The sequence below is a fragment of the Lithobates pipiens genome, unplaced genomic scaffold (assembly GCF_037356315.1).
Source record: "Lithobates pipiens isolate NorthernLeopardFrog02 unplaced genomic scaffold, aLitPip1_a1.2 Scaffold_19, whole genome shotgun sequence".
Taxonomy (NCBI): domain Eukaryota; kingdom Metazoa; phylum Chordata; class Amphibia; order Anura; family Ranidae; genus Lithobates; species Lithobates pipiens.
The window spans coordinates 210,605,799-210,624,618 of NW_027507764.1; the positions used below are offsets into that span (position 1 = coordinate 210,605,799).

The 18,820-nt window shown below is 41.8% G+C and overlaps 1 protein-coding gene across 7 annotated transcripts in view; it reads left to right on the plus strand.

The window, feature by feature from the left end:
- Positions 1-18,820, plus strand: part of SUGCT (succinyl-CoA:glutarate-CoA transferase) — a 1,356,517-nt gene that overhangs the window by 18,770 nt on the left and 1,318,927 nt on the right. For all 7 annotated transcript variants that reach the window (XM_077491677.1, XM_077491678.1, XM_077491679.1 and 4 more), the window contains exons 4-5: positions 7,689-7,774; positions 15,670-15,720. In XM_077491677.1, the coding sequence (XP_077347803.1) occupies positions 7,689-7,774; positions 15,670-15,720 (137 nt within the window). The remainder of the gene's footprint in view (positions 1-7,688; positions 7,775-15,669; positions 15,721-18,820) is intronic.

Here is an 18,820-nt window from a genome sequence, read left to right on the forward strand (position 1 = left end):
CCAGTCATGTGTGGGCTCCATCCGTCTTTTTCCGTCAAAATTTCCGACACAAAAAGTTTGAGAGCTGGACCTAATATTTTCCGACAACAAAATCCGATCATGTGTAGACAATTCCGACGGACAAAGTGCCATGCATGCTCAGACGAAAGCTACTGGCCCGTTTATATTTCCGTTGTAAGTATTCTACGTCACTGTGTTCATAATGATCGGATTTTACAACAACTTTGTGCGACCGTGTGTATGCTAGACAAGTTTGGGCCAAAATCCATCGGAAAAAAAAATCATATTTTGACGTCGGAAAGCCTGACCGTGTGTACAGGGCATAAGACTAAAACTAAATTGAAATTTGATGTAAAAATTAACACTGGTCTGTAGTGCATATTCATACCTTAATACCATAAATAATACCTTTTTACATTTTTCACTCCAGCAGTATATAATGAGTTTGGAACTTAAATAATGCATTAGAATTAAACTACACCCATTCGATTTTTAGATTACTAAAATGTCCTGGAGATTTAGTTGACTAGATACGACTAAGGGCCGGTTCACACTGCGGGTGATGCGAGGCGACACCGACTTGCCTCGCCGCGACCTCAGCGGCGATTTGCAAATGACTTCTGTATAGAAGTCAATGCAAGTCGCCCCGAGGTCGCCCAGAAGTAGTACAGGAACCTTTTTTTCTGAGTCGGAGCGACTCGAGTCGCTCCTCTCAGAACGGTTCCATTGTACAGAACGGGGGCGACTTGTCAGATTGCGGCGAGGCAAGTCGTGTCGCCTCGCATCGCCCGCAGTGTGAACCGGCCCTAAAACTAAAAACAATTGCAGAAGAATAAAATGGGACTAAAACTAAAATGCCATTTTAGACCTAAGATTAAGACTAAAACTAAATCAAAATTTGCTGCCAAAATTAACACTGGAGGAGTGTGAATCATCTGCCTCCATGTAACTTTGTACACAGAAATAAGGTTGGTGTTCTAGTTTGAAAATTAACTCAAATCAGGCCTTTTTAATAAGACAATGCAAAAGGCAAGAAAATAAACATAATGCAGTAACACAGACACAGCAACAAGTTGAAATCCTTTTTTTTTTTTTTTTTTTCTGATTACCGTATATACTCGAGTATAGGCCGACCCGAATATAAGCCGAGGCCCCCAATTTACCCCCAAAAAACTGGAAAAAATTATTGACTCGTGTATAAGCCGAGGGTGAGACATGCCTGTCCATCCCTGTGTGTCCGTCCATCCCTGTGGGTCCATCCATCCCTGTGTGTGTGTCCATCCATCCGTGTGTGTGTGTGTGTGTGTGTGTGTGTGTGTGTCCGTGCAGCCTGCCTGTGTCCGTCCAGCCTGCGTCCCGTCCAGCCTGCGTCCCGTCCAGCCTGCGTCCCGTCCAGCCTGCGTCCCGGCCCGGCCCGTCCCGTCCCGAGCCGAGCCTCCGTCCTTCAGCTCTTCGTCGGCGGCCATTCTAGGATTCAAAAGCCGCGCCTCCGTCGGTGATAGGCGGAACACTCAATTTCCCACTGACTGCTGGGAAATTGAGTGTTCCGCCTATCGGATGTCCGTGATAGGCGGAACACTCAATTTCCCAGCAGCCTGTGTTCCGCCTATCACGGACATCGTCTCATCCTCGTCCGTAGTACGAGGATGAGACGATGTCCGTGATAGGCGGAACACAGGCTGCTGGGAAATTCAGTGTTCCGCCTATCACAGGCGAAGGCGGAGGCGGAGGCGCGGCGTTTGAATGTTAGAATGGCCGCTGTCTGTCTGCTCGATACGCTGATCGAGCAGGCAGACAGCGATGACTCGAGTATAAGCCGAGGGGGGCACTTTCAGCCTCAAAAAAGAGGCTGAAAATCTCGGCTTATACTCGAGTATATACGGTATAGAAGGCAGAACATGGGTTACTATGGGAGGAGGTGCAGAAGGGGCTACCTAATTCTTCTAAGTGTCCATTTACATATTTTTTTATATCTTGAACAAATCTGTCAACAAGCTTGGACTTTGCTTTCAAGGTCCTTTTGGCAGCTACAATCACTCTTCTCATCATATGAAGTATAAAAGCTTAATGACAAGACTGGGTTATTTAGTAACATTCATCTTGAACATTTTAACTATCACTATCTATATTTATGTGATAGTAATGTGACTATGATAGTGAAGAATTATAATTTAAAGTTTACCTGTTGCTTTAAAATAAATACATAACTTCTGACTGCAGTGCATTACTACCTGTCTGTTTCAGGCCGCGGTTACCTGCAGTGGTACTGATTTGTAGCTGCCCCCTCCCCGCCACTACCTTTCATTAAAGTGATTTGTAAGGCTGGGTTCACACTGCTGCGGTGTACGAGATCGGATGTGATTCGCACCGCACTGTAGTGCAAATCACATGCGATCTCTGTGAGATGCGATTTCAGCCATACAGATAGTATGGCTGAATTTGCATCGCATCCAGCCCAAACTCGTACAGGATCCTTTTTTTGGTCCGCAGCCGAATCGGATCGCATTGGTGTTCACACCATGCGATCCGATTCCTGTCCGAGTTTGCAGATCTCACTGAGATATGCGAACTGATTTGGAGGTGTCATTAACTTTTCACTGACACTCCCAGCAGTTCGCATAGGGCAGTGTGAACTGCCGCCGGGAGGCATGTGATGCGGGAACCCGCAGTAGATTCGCAGCGTTCCCGCATCACAGCAGTGTGAACCCAGCCTAAAGGTTTTTTTTTTTTTTTTATAACAAACATGTCCTAGTTACCTGCTCAGTTAAATGTATTAAATTACATGTGACACCCTTTAAAAAAAATTTTAACTGCAGTTAGAGTTTTTACATTTAAATTTAATTTTAAATTCTATGTATTGGGAAAACAGTTTTTTTTTCTTTTTTGAGTGGAGAAGGGTTTATATGCTTGTATATATTGCTGTGCCCACTGAGAAGATCTACCCTCCCAACCAAGTCAAAAAGTGATGCGAATTCCAACATTTTGGCTAGACATATGCTTTAAGGCTAGGTTCGCCTTGCTGTCATGCAATTTTGATCCGACTTTCAGTGCGATTTATGTAGTGCAACTTGAATGCAACTTTTATGAGGTTTCTATTATTAATTGAGCCAAATTCACACTGGAATAACACCAAAGTAGTACAGAAACCTTTTCCATAATGTCTGTATGCCAAGTCGCAGTGATATGGATGGACAACCTTTGAAAACAATAAGATTTCCCTTGTCATTCGATTCTGTGCGACTCAAGTCACACCTGAAATCCCACTAGTGTAACCCAGGTTTAAATCCAAAGAAAGAAATTGACTTGAGAAAAGGTGAAACTTTGAGGGCATATTCACACCATTGTGTTCTGCGAGAAATGTTAAATTGCACTTTTTTGGTTCATTAGGCAGCCAGTTTAAATGAATACACTGCCTTTAAGCAATGCATGTTACTACATGGTACGCATATGCCCTAATGGACCTCAGTTGTGTAAATGGACCTTAAGTGCCCGTTCACACAGGGGCGACACGACTTGCAGCGCGACTCACAGACGCGACCTGCACACGACTTCAGCAGCGACTTGCAAAACGACGACTGTATAGAAGTCAATGCAAGTCGCCTGAAGTCGCTCCAAAAATAGTACAGGAACCTTTTTCTAAGTCGTAGCGACTTGAGTCACTCCTATTAAAACGTTTCCATAGTACAGAACGGAGCGTGACTTGTCAGGTGACTAAGTCGCCTGACAAGTCGCGGTAGTGTGAACGGGCACTTAATCTAGCAATAGACAACTTAAATTTTGGCAAACTCCTGCTGATTCAGATGAAATTTCAGCTGGGATGGCCTTGCAAGCTCCACCTGGCGTGACAAAAGTCGTTTTAACAATGGACTATGGAATCAGGTGGTAGTCCAATCAGATGCAGTCCGACAGCCACGAGTGTCACAGCTGTTTGAATGCAATAGCTAGCAGTGGAGATTCCTATGTTATTACTTTTTAGCATGGATGATGGAATCGACTAATTTCTCTTGTTCTACCTAGCCTAAGGCTCGATTCACATCTATGTATGTTGCTTTTGAGCGTCTTTGCAGTGCTTTTTGCCGTGCTTGACGCGTTTTTGGACACGCGTTTTTGCCACGTTTTGCGTTTTTTCTTTTTTTTTCTTTTTCTTCTTTTTTTTTTTTTTACACTGTGGTTCCTTAGCAACCAGATATATACAGTGAAAAAAATGAAAACAAAAAAAACCCCAAACAAAACGCAAATCGCGACAAAATCGTGGTAAAAACGCAGTAAAAAAGTGGTACTTGCATTTTTGATGCAGGTCCATTGACTTCTAAAACAAAGTCCCCGACCCTTTCCAAAAATGCAGAGGCACAAAAATGCATTGATATGAACATGTTCCATAGGAACCCATGTTAAAAAATTTCCCTGCATTTCTGCAAAATGCATCAAAAAACACGTTAGTGTGAATCAAGCTTTAAGCCTCGTACACACAATTGGAATTTCCGCAGACAAAACATCAGACTTTTGTCCGATGGCGTGTGCCTGGATTTTGTCTTGCATACAAACGGAAAGGAATTGTCGGCCAACAAACACAAATGTACTGACATACTATGTGTTTTTTCATCTCTTTAGCGCCACCCTTTGGGCATCTTCTGATATTTTCGTGTTAGTAGAAGTTTGTTGAGTGTTGATTTGCGCTTTTCATTTAGCACTTTTCAGTTCACGCTTTTCATTTCATGCTTTTCAGTTAGTTTCTGAACGGCCGTTCATCAACAAGACATGTTGTGGAATCAGAGGAGATAACGTGTTATTTATTATTAGCCTTGGAGTTATTGCTTTGACTCAAGTCCAGTCCAGGAACAGAAGGAGGAGGACTTTTTGGACCAAAAATTTGTTGCTTTATTAATCGTGACCAAGTCTGTCATATGCCTTTGCTGCGGGAGCTCCAGGAGAATAATCTAGATGTTTTTTGTAATTATCTCTGGATAACGGACCCCTGCTTTCACCAACTCTTGGCATTGCTGACCCCCTATATTAAGAACCAGGACACATGCATGAGGCTTTCATTTTATTTTTTGGTTGAATAATACTGATTTGATTTGTTATATTTTCTATATTTTTGGATGCATAGAATGCACTTTTTTGGTTAAGTTCTATTGGCAAAAAAAAATGTGTAGAATAATACTTGGCTGTGTTTTACTTCAAATGACAGTTTGGGAGTATAATATTCTTGATATCACTAGGAAAAAAAAAGCCTTTGAAAATTTCGTTTTCAAAAATCCATCAGTATCACAAGCAAAGCAGCTTCATTATCATCCCATTAAAGAAGAGAATGTGCGCTACCTTTCAAGATTTCATGGTTTTCTATGTCATGAATGTTAATTCTCCATTACAAATGCTAGTTTACAAGACCGACCGCTTCTGGCTCGTTTTGGATTCCGAGCATGGGTGTTTGTACTTTTGTCTGACAGACTTGTGTGTGCACACTCAGAAAATCCAACAACAGACATTTGCACCCAGAAATTTTTATAACCTGTTATCCAACATTCATCCGTGGAAAATCTGACAAAAATTGTCGGATGGAGCATACAAATGGTCAGATTTTCCACCAACAGCCTGTCAGCACACATTTCCCATCAGAAAATCTGATCGTGTGTACATGGCTTTAGTGTAAACCTGGCCATAGATGGATGTGTTTTTTTTTTTTTTTTTTTTATCAGCTAGCCAACTGATCAAAAGAAAAAAAAAACACATACTCAAGGTGAATAGAAGGATCCTCTGCACTGTGCTGTTGTATTCTGACGGCAAGACTCCTTTACTGTGGAAATACACTGATTAGCGCTTCTGTTGAATGGCGCCATGTACTGATCAAACACAAATTTTCCAGCAATCCTGTTTAAGGCCCTATACACACACTACTAGATTTTCTTCAGATTTACCAAAACCATATAATATGTGGTCAAACATTAAAGCGGAGTATTGCTTAAAAAAATTAAAAGCCAGCAGCTACAAATACGGCAGCTGCTGACTTTTAATAATCGGACACTCACCTGTCCCAGGGTCCAGCGATGCAGGCGCACAAAGCCCCGCTTGTCTCCCCCTCCTCTCTGCGTCGCCCGCGTTGTAACTGTGGGCCCCGGCTGCACATGCCAGGCACCCACTGCGCATGCATGAGCTGCGCCACACGCAGTGACTGGCCAGGCTATCATCTGGGACCTGTGACGTGTTCCAGATGATTGCCGAGAGGGAGTGGGGAGAGGTTATCTCCCTTCCGGTGTCATGGTGCGCTAGGAGGAAGTGACGTGTGGCAAATGTGGCATGTCAGGGGGTCACCTCCCTTAAAGCAAAAGTTCAATTTTTGGGTGGAACTCCGCTTTAGGAGTTTCAATTTGTATGCAATCAGGCAGGCCCTTGAACTACATGGTTTTGGTAAATCTGAAGACAGATTTTCTGCAGAAAATCTAATAGTGTGTATGGGGTCTAAATCCTCGTGCACGCGGTATGATTGTTGGCAGGGGATTGTCTGACAGACTGTTGTCCTAAAATCTTACTGTTAGTACGCTCCTTTTGACAGTTGTTGTCCAACTTTTGGCCAACAAATGTTGGATGACAGGCTAGTAAATTTTCGGCGGACAGCAGTTTGACGTCAGATTTTTGTATGGTCAGTACACAAATCCATCACACAAGTTGAAAGTACAAAAACGCATGCTCAGAATCAATGCTCACCAAACACGAAATTAGCAGAATGGGCCCAAAGGGTGCCGCTCAAGAGCTGAAATTCCTCGTAGTTCGTCACTACGTTTGTGTGTGTGTGGCATGACAATAATGTACCATTAGTATGCAAGAAAAGATCCTGGCATAAGCCCTTGTGTACGAGGCTTTAGAGGAGTTGATCTAACTATATTGACTTCTCTTCCACGAGAGTGGCCTTGGATGGATTGATATTTGTCTGGTCCCTGCTGACTAATCTTTGGCCAGCTTTAGTATGTGTAGGGGCCCTGAACAGATGGGTGTGCCAGTTTCAGAAATTTACTTCAGCCTATATTCGCATTGGGCCTATTTTAACATGCGATTTGACATGTCAAATCGCATGCCAAATTGGAGCCTATTGCTGGAAATGGCACCATCCAAATTGGTGCAACGCCGACTTTGCGACGTTGCACCGATTCCCAAAAGTAGTTCTTGCACTACTTTTGGTGACTTTGTGGCGATTTCAAGAGACATCATCTGTGCGTGAACCTGCACAGATGTCTCTCAAATCGCCCCCAAAATCAGCTAAACTTGCACAATTTCAAACCCGCATTTAGTGTGAACTTAGGCTCACTTATACTGTCAAATTCTTGATTGGCAGAGATATAGTTTACATTTTATATGTTTTCCATATAGGAGGGTATATGTCAAGGCCTGGTTCACACCTATGCATTTTTTTGTGTGTTTTCAGTTTTGTAGAAACACACTACAGTCCAATTAACATGGTTTCCTATGGATGTAGTTCACATCTGTGCATTTTATGGAAAGGATAGGGGATTTTTTTTTCTTGTCTTTGGTTCCATCAACTATAATGGATTGAAAAACGCAAAATGCACCTAGAATATGCAAAATGCAACCTGCATAGGTATGAACCAGGCCTTAGTGGATTTTAAACTTACTAAAATCAAATGCTTTTTAGAAAACTTTCATAATCTTATTTTCTGTATTTTTTCCTGTAGGATCTGGAGATGATACAAGGTCATGGGGACCACCTTTCGTAGGAACTGAAAGTAGTTATTTTCTCAGTGTGAATAGAAATAAGAAGGTATTTATACTACCAATTCAACTGTTTAATATATAAGTTCTTGTTGTTATTTTAGGTTGCATTTTATTACTGTTTAACCACTTAAGCCCCGGACCATTTTGCTGGCTTAAGACCAGAGCACTTTTTGCGATTTGGCACTGCGTCGCTTTAACTGACAATTGCACGGTCGTGCGACGTGGCTCCCAAACAAAATTGACGTCCTTTTTTTCCCACAAATAGAGCTTTCTTTTGGTGGTATTTATTTGCTGCGTTTTGGTATTTGCTGCGTTTTTTGCTGCGTTTTTTTTATTTTTTGCCCTATAAACAAAAAAAAGCGACAATTTTGAAAAAAAAACACATTCTTTTTTACTTTTTGCTATTATAAATATCCCCCAAAAATTTAAAAAACATATTTTTTTTCTTTAGTTTAGGCCGATACGTATTGTTCTACATATTTTTGGTAAAAAAATCGCAATAAGTGATTATTGATTGGTTGGCGCAAAAGTTATAGCATTTACAAAATAGGGAATAGTTTATGGCATTTTATTAATAATTTTTTTTTTTACTAGTAATGGCGGTGATCAGCGATTTTTATTGTAACTGCGACATTATGGCGGACACATCGGACATTTTTGACACATTTTTGGGACCATTATCATTCATACAGCAATCTGTGCTATATATCAGTTTGGCTTTAATTTGTTGGTCAAGTCCATCTGGATTTGTTTGTGCATCCAATGCTACCCTCTCCACAGATTGACAATGCTGCTGCCTATGGGTGGCTTCATTGTTCCTCCATAGAATGGAGACACCCTAAGACAGGAAGTTTGTTATTTACAGGATGGCAGGTGAAAATAAAAGATTTAAGTAGTGGTAAGCTATGTTTAGATACACTTTATTATGTTATTTTCCTTTATATGTGAATTTTCTTTGGCTGCACCATTTTTTAGTTTTTGCAGTTGATTGTCATGTGTTGAACTGCTTCCTATTCTCTGCAATGGGTGCTTTCACACCCGGGCGGTGCACTTGCGGGATGTTAGAAAAAGTCTTGCAAGCAGCTTTGGGGTGGTTTTGGGAGCGCTGTAAACAACGCTCCCAGAACGCCCCTGTGTTTGCAATGAATGAAAGTGATTCAGAAGAGCCGCTACACGGGAGTTTTTAACCCTTTCTTTGGGGTTAAAAGCACCTTGCTAGCGGCCGCTTAAACGGTGGTAAAGGCCGCTAAAATGACCGGTGCTTTACCGCTAACGCTCGGTGCTATCAGTGTGAAGGCAGCCTAAAAGCTTCCATCCGTCTGAAGCTGCTATTGCCGGAGCCCCAGAAAGTGGTACTGGATCAGAACACATCACTGGCTTGCTTAAACCAAAAAGTATGGCTAATGACTAAATTCCTGACGAATTACACCACAAAGCAACTTATTCACTCCTTGGTTATTTCCCACATTGACTACTGCAACTTTATCCTTAATGACCTACCCTTACGCAGGCTATCCCCCTTCAGTGTATTATGAATTCTGCTGCTAGACTAATACACCTCACTAACTGATCCGTGACTGCTGCTCCTCTCTGCCAATCCCTTCACTGGCTTCCCCTACCCCACCGTATAAAATTCAAAATACCTACCACAACATACAAGGCTATGCACAATATCGCCCCCAGGTACATCACCAACCTCATCTGCAGATATCGCCCCTCCCTTCCTCCCAGGACCTCCTGCTCTCTAGCTCCTTTGTTACCTCCTCCCAGGCTCGCCTTCAAGACTTCTCCAGAGCCTCTCCCATCCTCTGGAACTCCCTGCCCTGTTATGTTCGATCAGCCCCCACCTTGTCCACCTTTAGGAGATCCCTGAAAACTCATTTATTTAGGGAAGCCTATCCCACACCTAAGAACTGTCCTCGAGCCTCCCCCAATAAATCATTACCCGCATCTATTACCTTTTGTACCACCACCCCCTCTCTTTAGAATGTAAGCTCTATGAGCAGGGCCCTCCTGTCCCTTCTGTATTGAACTTTACTGTAATTGTAATTGCTGTCCCCCCTCTACATTGTAAAGTGCTGCGTAAATTATTATACACAATTTCTATAGCACCAACAATAATAATGATAAACAGTGGTATCATGTAGGCTCAGCCATGCAAGACCACATCTGTCCAGAAGGGGTTCCTTTTTATAGTAGTGGATATATTAACCACTTCAGCTCCGGAAGATTTAACACCCTTCATGACCATTGTTTGCAATACGGCATTGCATTACTTTAATTGACATCTGTGTGGGTGTGCGACGTTGTACCCAAATAAAATTTGTGCATTTTTTTTTTCCCCACGACTAGAGCTTTCTTTTGGTGGTATTTGTTCACTTCTGCGTTTTTTTCTTTTTTGTGATATTTACAAAAAAAAAAACAATGGTGTTGATTTACTAAAGGTAAGTACATCCCCTTTGCACTACAAGTGCACTGCAAGTATACTTGGAAGTGCAGTCGCTTTAGACCTGAGGGGGACATGCAAGTAAAAAAAAAACAGCATTTTAGCTTGCATATGATTGGATGATAAAATCAGCAGAGCTTCCCCTCATTTCAGATCTTCTGCTCAGATCTACAGCGACTGCACTACCAAGTGCACTTTTAGTGCAAAGTGGATTTGCCTTTAGTAAATCAACCCCAAGGGTTCCGTTTTTTCATTTATTTTCCTGACACATGAGCCTGAAGCACCTTTAAAGAGCACCTGTCACTTTATCAGCTATAGAAGGACTTATTTATATGTTAAATTTGAGTATGAATGTGTGTGTGTGTATATGTGTATGTATGTGTATGTATGTGTGTGTGTATATATATATATATATATATATTACATACATACAGTGCCTTGCGAAAGTATTCGGCCCCCTTGAACTTTTCAACCTTTTGCCACATTTCAGGCTTCAAACATAAAGATATAACATTTTTATTTTTTGTGAAGAATCACCAACAAGTGTGACACAATTGTGAAGTGGAACGAAATCTATTGGATTTTTGAAACTTTTTTAACTAATAAAAAAAATTAAAAGTGGGGCGTGCAAAATTATTTGGCCTCCTTGCGTTAATACTTTGTAGAGCCACCTTTTGCTGCGATTACAGCTGCAAGTCGCTTGGGGTATGTCTCTATCAGTTTTGCACATCGAGAGACTGAAATTCTTGCCCATTCTTCCTTGCAAAACAGCTCGAGCTCAGGGAGGTTGGATGGAGAGCGTTTGAACAGCAGTTTTCAGCTCTTTCCACATATTCTCGATTGGATTCAGGTGTGGACTTTGACTTGGCCATTCTAACACCTGGATACGTTTATTTGTGAACCATTCCTTTGTAGATTTTGCTGTATGTTTGGGATCATTGTCTTGTTGGAAGATAAATCTCCGTCCCAGTTTCAGGTCTTTTGCAGACTCCAACAGGTTTTCATCCAGAATGGTCCTGTATTTGGCTGCATCCATCTTCCCCTCAATTTTAACCATCTTCCCTGTCCCTGCTGAAGAAAAGCAGGCCCAAACCATGATGCTGCCACCACCATGTTTGACAGTGGGGATGGTGTGTTGAGGGTGATGAGCTGTGTTGCTTTTACGCCAAACATATCGTTTTGCATTGTGGGCAAAAAGTTGGATTTTGGTTTCATCTGACCAGAGCACCTTCTTCCACATGTTTGGTGTGTCTCCCAGGTGGCTTGTGGCAAACTTTAGACGAGACTTTTTATGGCTATCTTTGAGAAATGGCTTTCTTCTTGCCACTCTTCCATAAAGGCCAGATTTGTGCAGTGTACGACTGATTGTTGTCCTATGGACAGGCTCTCCCACCTCAGCTGTAGTTCTCTGCAGTTCATCCAGAGTGATCATGGGCCTCTTGGCTGCATCTCTAATTAGTCTTCTCCTTGTCTGAGCTGAAAGTTTAGAGGGATGGCGAGGTCTTGGTAGATTTGCAGTGGTCTGATACTCCTTCCATTTCAAAATGATCGCTTGCACAGTGCTCCTTGGGATGTTTAAAGCTTGGGAAATCTTTTTGTATCCAAATCCGGCTTTAAACTTCTCCACAACAGTATTATGGACCTGCCTGGTGTGTTCCTTGGTCTTCATGATGCTCTCTGCGCTTTCAACAGAACCCTGAGACTATCACAGAGCAGGTGCATTTATACAGAGACTTGATTACACACAGGTGGATTCTATTTATCACCATCAGTCATTTAGGACAACATTAGATCATTCAGAGATCCTCGCTGAACTTCTGGAGTGAGTTTGCTGCACTGAAAGTAAAGGGGGCCGAATAATTTTGCACGCACCACTTTTCAGTTTTTTATTTGCTCAAAAAGTTTAAAATATCCAATAGATTTCGTTCCACTTCACAATTGTGTCCCACTTGTTTGTGATTCTTCACAAAAAATAAAAATTTTATATCTGTTTGAAGCATGAAATGTGACAAAAGGTTGAAAAGGGGGCCGAATACTTTTGCAAGGCACTATAATAATATATATATATATATATATATATATATATATATATATATATATATATATATATATATATATATATATATATATATATATATATATATTGTTTATTTTTTCATTTTGACTGATGGTTGAAGCACTTTTTTATTAATGGGCTGAAGCACTTTCAAGAGTGCCTGTCACTTTGATTTGAAAATTTTTTTCCTTTTTCTAACTTTCTTTCTTGCAATTCATTTGCACAAGGTTACCAATTCATTTTTATATGCATAAGTGTGTAGCAATATCCGGTGGTTGCACACCAACATCATATGATTTCTAACACTGTGCACGTATTGAGTTGGATTTATCACCACATAGGAACTCACTTGGGGCCGGTTCACACTGCAGGCGCGGCGAGGCGTCTCCGACTTGCCTCGCCGCGACCTGCGGCGACCTCAGCGGCGACTTGCAGATGACTTCTGTATAGAAGTCAATGCAAGTCGCCCCCGAAGTCGCCCAGAAGTAGTACAGGAACCTTTTTTCTGAGTCGGAGCGACTCGAGTCGCTCCTCTCAGAACGGTTCCATTGTACAGAACGGGGGCGACTTGCGGGAGCGAGGCGAGTCGTGTCGCCTCGCATCGCCCGCTGTGTGAACCGGCCCTTAGGTTATTTTTATTTACACGTATAATATTTGCAAACATTATCTCACAAAGCTGCGCCACACCCACTATCCATTCCTTTAAAATTGAACGCCACCGAAGTGGTGGTTTTACAGGGGAGGCGGTAGATTACTCATATTGAGAGTTAGGAACCACACTAGCATTGCGCGGAACCAGGGTCAACATTTCTTTAGACCAATATGTATTCTGCTACATGTTTTTGGTAAAAAACAACAAAAAAAACAATATGTGTATATTGATTGGTTTGCGCAAAACTATAGTCGCTACAAGCTAAGGTATATTATTATTATTATTATTATTTTTTTTTTTAATAGTAATGGTGTCAATCAGCATCTTATTTCAGTACTGTGATATTGTGATGGACAAATCGGACACCTAACTGACACTTTTGACACTTTTTGGGAACCAGTGACACAAATACAGTTATCAGTGCCAGAAAATATATACTGTCACTGTACTAATGACACTGACGGGGAAGGGGGTTAACTTCAGGGCACACACGATCAGCCCATTCCTCTCTTACAGAATGGCGGTCTGCCTTGTTTATATAGGCAGATTGCCGTTCTGTCTTTCTCTTGAACGATAGGCGGATCCCGGCAGACATCGCATTCGCCGGACAAGCCGATTATATAATCACAGCGGGAGCAGGTCACTAGCGGCGTGTGTGTCTGCTCCAGACCTGGAAGTGTCAGATCAGGTACTAGGTACGTGATCTGACGCAGAGCAGACACCCTACCACAGTAAATCTACGGTGGACTGCCTGTCTGCATTTTTTTAATGGTGATGGATGCCATTCATACTAGTGTTTCTCACTCGAATGACAATGGATACAATTTTCCCAAATGGTAAACTATGTACACATGTGGTGTTTCTTTTTTGTGCATTTGGTTGGAGGAATGAGCTATGAAGCTTGCTTATGGGGCTGCACAGAATTGCATTTATATACAGGTAGGTTTGAAAAAAAAGATATCTCTATCAATGATATGACACAATGAATTTGAGGTACACAGGCAGGTTGGGATCTTGGTTTGTTAGAATGCTAAAAATTTAATAAGCAAAATGATCCATTTTGATATAGATAATCGCAGATAATCTCAGTATCTCACAAAAGTGAATACACCCCTCACATTTTTGTAAATAATTCATTATCTTTTCATGTAACAACACTGAAGAAATTACACTTTCCTACAATGTAAAGTAGTGAGTGTACAGCTTATATAACAGTGTAAATTTGTCCCCTCAAAATAACTCAACACTCAGCCATTAATGTCTAAACTGCTGGCAACAAAAGTGAATACACCCCTAAGGTAAAATGTCCAAATTGGGCCCAATTATCCATTTTCCCTCCCTGGTGTCATGTGACTCACTAGTGTTACAAGGTCTCAGGTGTGAATGGGGAGCAGGTGTGTTACATTTGGTGTTATCGCTCTAACTCTCTCATACTTGTCATTGGAAGTTCAACATGGCACCTCATGGCAAAGAATTCCCTGCGGATCTGAAAAAAAGAATTGTTGCTCTACATAAAGATGGCCTAAGCTATAAGAAGATTACCAAGACCCTGAAACTGAGCTGCATCACTGTGGCCAAGACCATACAGTGGTTTAACAGGACAGGTTCCACTCAGAACAGGCCTTGCCATGGTCAACCAAAGAAGTTGAGTGCACGTGTTCAGCATCATATCCAGAGGTTGTCTTTTGGAAATGGATGTTTGAGTGCTGCCAGCATTGCTGCAGAGGTTGAAGGGGTGAGGGGTCAGCCTGTCAGTGCTCGGACCATACTCTGCACACTGCTTCAAATTGGTCTGCATGACTGTTGTCCCAGAAAGAAGCCTCTTCTAAAGATGATTCCCAAGTAAGCCCACAACCAGGGGTGTACTCACTTTTGTTGCCAGAATTTTAGACATTAATGGCTGTCTGTTGAGTTATTTTGAGGTGTACTTATGTTTGTGAGATACTGTGTATGTGTGTGTATATGTATGTATGTATGTATGTGTGTATATATATATATATATATATATATATATATATATATATATATATATATATATATATAATTTTTTTTTTTTTATATTATTTATTTTTATTTAAAGATTTTATGTGTGCATAGCATACAAAATAAAAATCCAAAAAACAAAAATTACAAAAACTGCGACTGCAGGCACTGAATACATTTTGATATTCAAAAGTGAAGCCCAGATATGGATTTTATTGCATAGTTACATTGGTCCAGCTCTATACCAATGTAAGTGTGTATATGTCATACCTGTGGAAGCAGAGAAGCACTGTAGTAGTCACCACTACCAAAGTGATCGCCTGTACTAAAGTGGGTCCTGTGTTGAGTGGCTGCCCTACTGACACAAGTGCTATTCTCTGAATGCTTTACATTTTTCTCAATGAGTTAAAGACATTTTCTGATTGGATGAAGTGTAGATTGTGACATCACCACCCTGACTCTCCACCTTGTCCAACCGGAGAACACCTTGCATTCACTAACTTAAACTCAAGGCTTTCTGTGAAAGACACCTGTGATGAGTGAGTGAAGCAATGTAACTATACAGTAAAATCCATACCTGGAGTTACAAGTTTAGTGGTTCTTTTATCTAACTTGATTCCAGCGTTTGACATAGTAAGAGCAGCAGATGAATCCACAAATATTTAAAAGCTGTTCTGGGTAATACATATTTCATAACCATCCTTGTGTTTTGTGATTGCAAATGGAAAGCAGTGGGCTCACCACTGTTATCAATGTCACTGGCTTTATTGTTTACTAATGTATTGTATTTGATCATTTTCTCAGAGCATAGCCGTGAACATGAAGGATGCCAAAGGCGCAAAAATTATTCAAGAGGTACTGTATTTTGAACAAATAAACATCAATTTATTTAATAAAGTTTTAATTGGGTTGTATGTAACTAAGCAGATCTATCCTACTGCACTATGGGACCTATTTGACAATGTAGCAGTATGTCCTAACCATACTACTTATACTACTGATTTAATAATGCAAAGTATACATTTAGCTTTGCTTGCTAAAGTTCATTCTAAAGACTGGAATGAAGAAAAAAATGGAGACCTACCATTTCCTTTTACATAGCCTTGAAACACATGGCAGTCCTGTATTCTTAACAACAAGTATGCCTTGCAGGCTTCACACTGTGCTCTGCATGTTTATGAGTACATTGCAAATGCCAGTGCAGTATAGACTGTATTTTAAGCAATGCAGAGTGGAATCTGCAACTCCCTATAAACAGCCTTGTCTCATATATGGGTTACATGCCTGGGTATAATCTACAATGCTCATACTGTATGTATCTAAACAAAAGCAAGCAAACAAAAAATATATAATATACAGTATTTCAAAAAGTGAGTACACCCCTCACATTTTTGCAAATATTTTATTATATCTTTTATGTGACAACACTGAAGAAATTACACTTTGTTACAATGTAAAGTAGTGAGTGTACAGCTTGTATAACAGTGTACATTTCTTTCTCGTACATCACGGGACACAGAGACTCAGTAATTACTGGTGGGTTATAGGGTATCACTAGGTGATTGGACACTGACACACCCTAGACAGGAAGTTCAATTCCCCATATAACCCCTCCCCCTACTGGTGGTACCTCAGTTCTTTCGCCAGTGTCTTAGGTGTTGGTCACAAGTAAAGATGTGCTGTGCTGAGCTCCTCTGGAATATCCTTACTGGGGCCAGCTATGCAACCGGATCCATTCAGAGTGTCTTTTCCAGACCGAATTGGATGGTACCTGGGCCTCGTGTCCGCAGAAATGAGGTTTTACCTGTAAAGCTTCTCTTTTTAGAGAGCTGGACCCTGGGATCCAGTATTTGTTTTTTTCAGCTATATTCCTGGCAGGGTGCTTTACGGGCCCAGAACTGCGGATCCCCCTATTCAAGGGGGCCCCAGTCTCTGAAGGTTTTTTTCCTAATGGAGCCCACCGTGAGAGGTGAAGATTTGGGTCTGTTATTCAGACCCTGCAGCTGGATAAGGTGAGGGAGACTCCTCAAGAATTTTTCTAATTCTAGTAGGTTTTCTCCTTTTAAGTAAATGTATGCTATGCCTATAGTCGCCACCGGGGTTTGCCAAGAGCACATACCTTTTCATGCCTGATCTGTCTGCTTGGTGTCCACGCTCTATGCTCCTCCAGCCATGCTCCAGGAAGGATGAAGGTAAGGGTTTTTTTTCCTTCTGGGGTTCTCCCTCCATGGATTAGGGGGCTGAGACAGGTCTGGGCAGAGAGCGGTAATATACCCCACCACCCGCCGCCGTCCGCCCCCTTCCACCGCCCTTCGCCGCCGCCATTACAACGGCTTCACATCCACCGGCCCTTCCCTCTCCTCTGTCCCAGCCTCCCCTCCATGCTTGCCAGCAGGGTTAGAGCCTCTGCTCACGCGGGAAACACTCGTTTTTAAAAATCAGGGGGGGGGGGCACAAGTGGTCGGAGGAGGAGGGGGCATAGCACTAGGCTACACAGGCTTTAAAGTGCACTCTTTTTCAGATGCATACAGCCTATGGAGGGACACAGAGCTGACAGGCGCATGTGAGTGTGGGAGAGACAGGCATTCCCAGGCAGCATTTACTTAGGCACCAGACTGAGTCTTAAGTAGCAGCGGCAGTTGCTGAACTACAGGACTCGGCAGTCAGTGCATTTTTTTGTGTGGTACCTCTACCTTTTTGTTGCTTTGCACTATGGGTAAAAGAGGTGCAAGTACCCCGAAGAATAGGGGCTCTTAGGGGTCCCCTTCAGGCTCTGAGGTCCCCCCCTCTGCAGCACCTTCCCCCCCCTGCAGGAACTGGGTAGGCTGGCCAGGGAGAGCCATCAGGGTCAGGGGCTGCAGTTGCTTCTGGCACTTCAGCCCCTGTGTACATTACACAGGAGGTTTTTTCCTAAACCATAAACTTTTTAGAGGAAAGATTAGTGGCCTTAATCGCATCTTCACTCAGTGGAAGAAAACGCACTAGGCCCCCTCTGTCACCCAGGACCCTCAGAGTGAGGAACTCTGGGATAAAGGAGAGGAATCCCCCACAGAGGATCGGGAGGAAACTGATGATTCCACTTCTGAGGAATCTAGTGGAGATGGGCCCTCTTCAGCTTCTCAGGGTGAGAAAATGTTGGTGCAAATTCTTGGTGGATTGGTCCGTTCCACATTTAAGTTACCGTACCTGAGTCAATTAAAGAACCCACTTCTTCTCTGGGTTCACTGAAACCTCCTCAAACTGCACATGCTTTTCCTGTTCATGGTTTGCTGGAAAAGCTTATCTATTCTGAGTGGGATCACGCAGATAAACATTTTTTGTTCCTCCTAAAAAGTTTTTCTACACTTTATCCTATGGAGGAAAAATTTACCAAGATCTGGGGTATACCGTCAGTTGACGCCGCCATTTCCTCCGTAAGCAAAAGCCTGATTTGTCCTGTTCACAATGCTCAGATGCTTAGGGATCCAACTGATAAGAGTTCCTATTAAAAAATGTTTTCTCCTTGGCAGGTTCAGTAGCTCAACCTGCAGTGGCAGCAATTGGAGTCTGTCAATATTTGAGAGACCATGTTAAACAGGTGTGTGTAAAAAAAAAAAAAAAAAAAGCGCTATAAAAAATTTATATAAAAGCTGCAACTTGGTGGTATACAACACTATCAACACGAGAAAAAAATGAAGCTGCGCTAAAAATGGTGATAAAATAAACAGTGATATTGCAACCACTCACAATCGTGTAAAATATATAATGATATATATATGAATCCCCAGTATCCACATTGATAACTCACAAAAATTATATATAAAAAAATACCCCAAAGTGTACGGAACAGAGTCCAAATTAAAGTTCATAAATGAATATATAAATTAAATAGAAAGTCCAATCCGCGAAGTGAAGGACACCCAGTGCCGAATCCTCAATATTTCACCGTGCTGTGTATCCACCACCTGTATGAATT